At 35.0% G+C, this 7,921-nt stretch overlaps 1 protein-coding gene across 1 annotated transcript; it reads right to left on the minus strand.

The window, feature by feature from the left end:
- Nucleotides 1-4,101: 4,101 nt before the first annotated feature.
- On the minus strand, nt 4,102-5,469 carry LOC126878524 (uncharacterized). The gene has a single exon (XM_050641281.1). It carries the CDS (start codon nt 5,467-5,469, stop codon nt 4,102-4,104), a length of 1,368 nt encoding a protein of 455 aa, XP_050497238.1.
- Between the last annotated feature and the right edge of the window lie 2,452 nt (nt 5,470-7,921).

A 7,921-nucleotide genomic window follows, 5' to 3' on the forward strand; every position in this document is an offset into this window, starting at 1 on the left:
ACAAATGAACAAAACTATTTATAGGTTAAATCAAGAGGGTTAAATCTTCTTCTTCTCTTCATTTGAATGGCCTTAGCTGCCAGGGCTATCCGGCCAGGATCCGTGAATATAGACTTGAATATTCAAGAGCCGTACCTGAGGTACATCTGGGCTTAAGCTCATAGCTCCTGAATCTGAAATATTAAGAGATAAAAAAAACTTTGTAATTGTTTATAAGTTCCATAACTAAAGTTCTACTATTAATGGTCTAGTTCTAGTACTACCACGCAAAACCGCACTAAGCACAAAGCACATGCATTGCAAGCAAGCATAAAGTCATAAAGTTTTTAAGCAAGCTACACACGAGTCATTGTTGATGTTAAAAACTTTTGCACTGCGATTAATGTCTTTGAGTTTAAATTTTTAAACAACACATCAGTTAATGTCGGATCACCTTCTAGTTCCCTTCTAAGCAACTGGGACTCTCTTTGGAACCTAGTACATTCCAATAAAACATGTTGTAAAGTTCCTACACTGCCACATAAACACTGGTTTGAATTCACTACCTTCAATCTAAATAAATGTACAGGAACACTACAATGTCCACTTCTCATACGACACATTTGTGTGATTATACCTCTCCCCAGGTTGGGAAATTTTGTAAACCATGCCTTTTTATATGGAACTGTAACTTGTGAGCAATAAGTAATTCCTTTTGCCTGTCCTATTTGTTGGAATCGATTTTCCCAACCGATCCATAGGTTTTCTTTATATTTAATTTGAAAATCTTTAAAGGAGGCCTTTGGTTCTTCACTAATGGGCAGCTTTCTTCCAAGATTCGCAAGATGGTCAGCTCTATCATTCCCAATAATTCCAGTGTGACTTGGAATCCATGCAAATTTAATTTCTCTATGTTGTTCATCAAATTCACATAGTTTTTGTTTTAGTTGGAGAGTTTGTGAGTCTATTGCCGCCTTGTAGCTTGATCTTGTGATTTTTTCTAGAGCACTCTTAGAATCACTACAGATGAGGCACTTTGTAAAATTATTCTGTTGGATTAACTCTAATGCTTTTTTAATGGCAAATACTTCTGCTGAGCAAATTGAATTAGCGGAGGGTAATCTTGCTGTTAACTGTGTTCTCTCGTTAAGGTATATCCCAATACCTACATTACCTTGTTTATCTTTGGATCCATCTGTGAAAATAAGTTTATATTCCGACCAGTTATTGAGGTACCATTCCATAAACTTGGTTTGGTTATTTGCTTCTTTGCCCATATTGACAGTTTCATAAGCCATAGGAGAAATCTGAATATTAAGTGGAAAGGAGTGACAAGGAAATAAGGAGCTATGTGCTACCTCATGAATTTCATGTAAAGTATTCTGGAAAGCAGCCAGTATTGGTGGGAAATATTTTCTTCTCCAAAAACTAAAGTAACCCAGAAAGACATTGTGAAATTGCTCAATTGAGGCATATATCGGGTTGTCATAGGCTACTACTTTTAAAATGAATTTAGATGCTAGCCATATTCTTCTGAGATCTAACGGTGTTTCTCCACACTCTGACAAAATTATATGAACTGGAGAAGACCTCATAAATCCCCCCACCACTCTAAGAGCTCTATACTGAACCTTATCCAATTTTGCAAGTAGAGAACGTGCACAACCTCCCAGAAAAATGGATCCATAGTCAAGATGTGATCTAATGTATGCCTTATATAGAGTGAGTAAAGTTGCAGGATGTGCTCCCCACCAAGTTCGACACAAACAACGAATAATATTGACTCCACTGGAAGCCCTCAATGCCATCTTTTCAATTTGACTTCTCCAAGAAAGGGAACTATCTAGAATAACTCCCAAATGAGAAACTTCTTGTTTCCAATCTAAACGTGTGTTATTCACTGATATTAGTAAATTCGGAATATTATTCCTATTTCTATCAAAAAAAATTGCTTGACTCTTGCTAGATGACAGACACATTCCCATATCATGAAGTTTATTAGAAATACTTTCTACTGTACCATTTAATTTTTCCACAACATCCACCCAGCTGTTGCCGGAGCAATAGAGGGCAACATCGTCTGCATACTGAGTAATTAGAATATCCTCTGGCACACAAAATGAGATTATATTGATGACAATATTAAATAGTACTGGACTCAAAGGGGAACCCTGAGGAAGGCCCACATTGGTAGTTCTTGGTCCTAGCAGATTTAAGGAAATAGGATCACGAACAGACACCAAACGATTAGTCAATAAATGTTTAACCAATTCAATAAGTAACCATGGCAAATTGAGATCTCCCAAAGCGTCCAATAATTGGATGATTGACACTTTATCATATGCAGAAGAAATGTCTAATATAACAGCAGCTGCTGGTTTCCTTTTTGAGATATTCATTGAGATTTCATTGACCAGATGAATTAAGTTTTCAGACACCCCTCTACCTTTACGAAAGCCAGTCTGGAAAGGCGATATGATCATAAAATGTTCTACATACCAATCTAACCTTATTTTTATCATGTTCTCTAAAAGTTTACTAACACACGATGATAAAACGATTGGTCTCCAGCCCGAAAGACAATTTATATTTTTATTGGGTTTGGGAATTAAACACACTGTTTGTGATTTCCATTGAGTGGGGATATGCATTCCCTCCTTTAAACATAAATTGAAAAATTTTAACAGGAACTTGATTGCTGACTCTGGAAGATGTTGCAACATAGAAAATGTTATACCATCCTGGCCCGGCACAGTATCCTTTCGTTCAACCAAAACCAATGAAAGTTCGTTTAAAGTGAAGAGTTCACACTCGATAGTATTAGATTTCACTGGGTGAGACGCAATGTCCTCGAATACAGGTGGAGTCAATGAACAAAGCATTTCCTCCCCTAACGATAAATTACTAGGAGTTCTAATTGAGGCTTTAGTGAAAGCCTTATGGAAACTTCTCACTTTTCTCCACATTACTGATATTGGAGTATCAGGTGAAATTGTGGAACAAAACACAACAAATGATTTTTTTCTTTTTGGATTTAAGTTCTTTTTTACAATGTGCCCTAATTTTTTTTAAATTAATGAAGTTTTCTAAACAAGGTACCTGTTTGAACTTCTTGACTGCCTCCCTCTTTGATTTAATTAAAACTGAACACTCTTCATCCCACCAAGGTAATTGTGGTTTATGGAATCTAACATGCTTTTTCTTAGGGATGAACCTGTTTGCTGCGTCTAATATTAGGTTTTGAAAATCTGTGTAAGACTCATTAGGGATGTTGTTAATGTTAGACTCAATATATTGGTTGAATTGTTCCCAATTGGCTTTTTTCACATTAAAGATACTGCGATCTTGAAGAGGGTCATTTCCTTGGGGACTATTTCTATCCTGCCCGTAACACACTACAAAAGGAAAGTGATCACTTGCTCCTATCTCTGGAAAAACTTCCCAGAGGCAGTCCACAGCCAAACCTGGAGATGCTATAGCTACGTCAGGGACACTGTTTGAGTCAGGCGGTGAGATTCTTGTCGCCTCACCTGTATTGAGAAAACACAAGTTATCCTCCTCCAAAAGATCTGCAAGACGATTGCCGTTCGGATTGTTAGATGATGAACCCCATAAAGAATGTTGGCAATTCAAGTCACCTATGAAGAAAAACGGTTTATCACACATTTGAACCAATTCTCTAAAGATCTCCTTACGAAAACGAACATCTGGTGTCTTATACGATCCTATAATAAAAAAATTTTCAAATTTGATAATGATAGCCTGCCATTTTTCAGGCAAGTGAATATGTGAAATGTCTATCCTATCAGCTGCCAGAGACTGATGAATAAGTACAGCTATTCCACCCCATCCATCAATCCTATCATCCCTATAGCAGTAAAAATTGGGAATATACAAGTGCTGTGAAAATTTCAGATGTGTTTCATTTAGAAGAATGATATTAACATCATATTCGTTAAGAAACACCATTAGATCTTGCTTATTGTTAAAGAAACCATTAATATTCCAATGCAAAATATTAAATATCATAACTATATATATAATTTGTTACTATTATTATTATTTTTTCTTTTTAATATAAAAAATAATATATTATATTATCTGTAAGAAATAAATGAAAATTCAGTCAACACTACTTTTACTAAAATTAGATGTATTATGTGACTCATCAAAACCTGCAAATTCCATATTATTATCAGAGGTTAAATCAACGTTTTTTGAAAATACACTATCCTGAGAATGTACACGATTGCGTGTTAATGAGAGTGCAAAACTTGGGCCTTGTGATCCCGTATACTTTTGTGAATCATTTAATTTGTTTAAAATCGGTAATCTAGGTAAATTTCTGCTTAGATCCTCGTTTAATAAAGCTTTATGCGCTTCTTTGTCATAACTAATGTCTTTAAGAATTACTTTATTTTTCCTTTTAACTGGGACCACATGACTTTGACTCTGGAAATGGGGAGTGGAGGATGGGGATTTTTGAAGTGCTTGAGTAAATGCTCTGGGTGAGCTGGATAATAAAGAAGGAAAGTCCCTACTTCTCCTCTGAAACATTCTCGAATTCTCTGGCTTTTCCTTAATTGGGGGAAACAGCTTGGCAGCTTCAAAAAAAGTGAGATCTTGGAAGACCATTACTTCATTTATCTTTTTCTGTCTTTCGAATTCTTTGCAAATTTTATTTGTGGCAAGGTGATCAAGATCGCAGTATAGGCATTTTGGTACAGAAACTGTGCAGCTTTGTACTGTATGTTCATCGGAACATTTCGGGCATCTTGCTTTTCCCCTGCACTGTCTTTGTGAGTGCCCAAATCTTAGGCATTTGAAGCATTGCTGTACAGGAGGGATGTATGGATCTACTGTTACCAAGTTTGAATATATGATTATTTCTTTAGGGGGAGTTCTTACGTCAAAGAGTAGTTGTACAGTTCCTGTTGGAATGTATGTAACGGTCCCATTGCTATCTAAAACTCTTCTGTTAAGTCGTCTGGCCGATATAATTTTCACGTTTTTTTGTAATTTACTGTCGTTAACTATGTTTTCCATTGAAATATTTATACTTACATCTCTAATAATACCCCTTGATGTTAGCATTTTTTGAGGTATATAAGCAAGAAATCCTTTCTCAAGGATTTCTGTGCTATTTAGTACCATATTTGCCTGTTTGGAGGTGTTAAAAATTACTCCAATTCTATTCATGCCTTTTCTACTAATTTCTTTAATTCCAGTCGTACCCATTGTATGAAATACTTTCCCAATATCCATAGGATGGATATTTCCTGCTTTTCCCTTGTCACTCTCTATCATAGTAAGGAATGGGCCGAAGTCAGTGTCCTTGTATTCAACTTTTCTTCTACTAATATTTTCAATCCTAGATGATAAGTTATTAACTTCTGTTAACATGATCTGATCGTTTTGGAATTTATTTTTTAAAGCACAGAGTTCTCTTTCTATTAAATTAATGTTATTTTTATGTCTCGGGGCTAGCATGTGTATGGAATTTAAAAAATTTTGCGAGTTCAATGAAAGCAAAGCATAGATCCCGCCCCCTTTGTCAGGGGGGCCGGGAGAGTTTGTGTCCATCTCCTAAGCCAGCCTCTACTCTACTATACTACTGCTACTATGATTATATAAAGGCAAAACTTACAGAAAAGTCCTTAGTATTTCTTATTCACTACTAACGTATTATCCCGTTTTAACTTTTAACTTAACTACTAAATTAATGTTCAAACACTAACTAACTATATCTACAGTATAATTACTTAATTTATAACAATTTTAACGCGATGATTTAAGATTTTTCTGACAAAACATCTAATCACACCCACGCCATTTTTCTATTTTTCAAAACCGACTTTTGGTTTTGACTTTGTGAAAATCATGGTTTAAATCAAAATCAACGAACTGTCAATGTCAACACCTTAGACCTTTCCTTGTTTAAGGTCAACAGTCAACACGAATGGAATCGCCCCGTCATCGAGAGACAGAGAATGGGCAGGAAAATTTGACAGGCCGTGTAATTTGAGTTGCCTATATAAACTTTTTTTTTCTCTGATTTTGGCCTTGTTTTAGAACTAGAACCTTTAGCCACGTAATTGTATAACTTATCACTAAGTCAGTGTGTTGTGTAATGTGTGTGTTGAGTAAGTGTCTTGTTACTTTGCAAAGTCGACGTCATTGTCTTTGCAAAGAAACGCTAATTGTATCCGAACGTCTGCGGTCGGTATATAAACTTAAATCGGGGAAATGTACGTCATATTTTTTTAACTTGGTATATATTTTTTAACTAGGGCTGATAGGCAGTATTTAAAAATTAAGTGAAGTTCATAAAGTTAAACAAATACAGTGATGTGGGAGGGAGGTAAAATACTCTCTCCCACATCACTGAAAAAATATGAGGTCAACTTCCCCAATTTAAGTTGATATAGGCAACTCAAATTAGACAGCCTGTCAAATTTTCCTGCACATTCTTTATCTCTCTCGTATCGTGGCCTCATTAAAGGCGGGTTGACCGTACTAGTGAATAACGAACGTCGTTCACGCTCACGGTTCTTAGACATTACTACGGTTGCCTAAATCGACTAACCAATGAACATTAAGGGTGAGATTACGTCACGAGAGTTTACTGTCATTTGAATCGTAATATGATTTTTTTCGAATCCTGAGAAAACCAAGTATTTTAGAAAAATTTAAACGCAGGATGCAAGATTACATTATTACCGAGGGCGGAAAGCCCCTTAGAATAAACAAGCAGATTGTATTGAATGAAATATTTGAAATTAAATATCACACTTCTCTTTTATTTTCAGCCCTGTAACTTATTAAAATAAACATTATAGAAGTTGTCAGGGACTTTCAGCCCTCGGTAATAATGTAGTCTTTCATTCTGAGTTTAAATTTTTCAAAAATATTTATTAGTTTTCTCAAGATTCGAAAAAAATGAATACAATTAAAACACATGGAGAATTTTGACATGCGTCAAAATTTTGCATTAACTCAATGTAAAATTCTGAACTGTTGAATTCCAGCTTCCCTAATAATTATTTTACATCAAAAGACATTAGAAACTATTTGTAGAGGATTGAAATCTGTATTGGAGATAACTGTTAAAATTGGTCTACGTAATTAAACATATTCCAAAATTTTGTAAAAATGTAATAGGTACATTTTAGTTTTCAGCCCAAACTTAGGCCACACACAATGCAATAATGTTCACATTTTTGAACTGTCAATATTTTTATTATATCATCTATTGTTTACAAACAATACAGTTGATAAGATACCCTCAGTTGCGGAGAAAGGATTAATAATAAAGATTTTTTTATTCAGTCAATGGTGTGAGCACTGTCAGTTAAATAGTAACGTGTGGCCTTACTTTTACACGCATACCTATTGTGGCAAATGTATCATATTTTTTAAAATTTTGGAATGCATTTAAATCGTAGAACAATTTTAACTTTTGATTTTAATACAGATTTTAATTCTCTACAAGTATTCTCTCATGACTTTTGATGTAAAATAATTAGGGAAGCACTGAAGCAGGAATTCAACAATTCAGAATTTTACATTGAGTTTCCTATGGCCCTTTTTAAGATTCACCCCCGGTATAAGATAAAATGTGTACTCTTTGTCTAATTATTTCATAATAACACAAATAATACACATATATACACAATAACACACATTCAATGATTGAAAATCATTTAAAAATATGGGAATGTAAACTCTTGTGACGTAAAGTCAAAAATATAAGTCTCCCCACCACCGTCGGACAAGACAACCGTAATAAAGTCCAATAACCGTGGTTCACGCTTACGTATTTGGCCCATAGAGTTATATATTAGCATAGAGAGAGTCTCATTCAGAGCGAAGTGACGACACCATCTTTTTTATTTGGATTAGTGCTGTTTCACTCTTACGCATAGTAAAGCTGCTACAGTTG

The sequence above is a fragment of the Diabrotica virgifera genome, chromosome 1 (genome assembly GCF_917563875.1).
Source record: "Diabrotica virgifera virgifera chromosome 1, PGI_DIABVI_V3a".
Taxonomy (NCBI): domain Eukaryota; kingdom Metazoa; phylum Arthropoda; class Insecta; order Coleoptera; family Chrysomelidae; genus Diabrotica; species Diabrotica virgifera.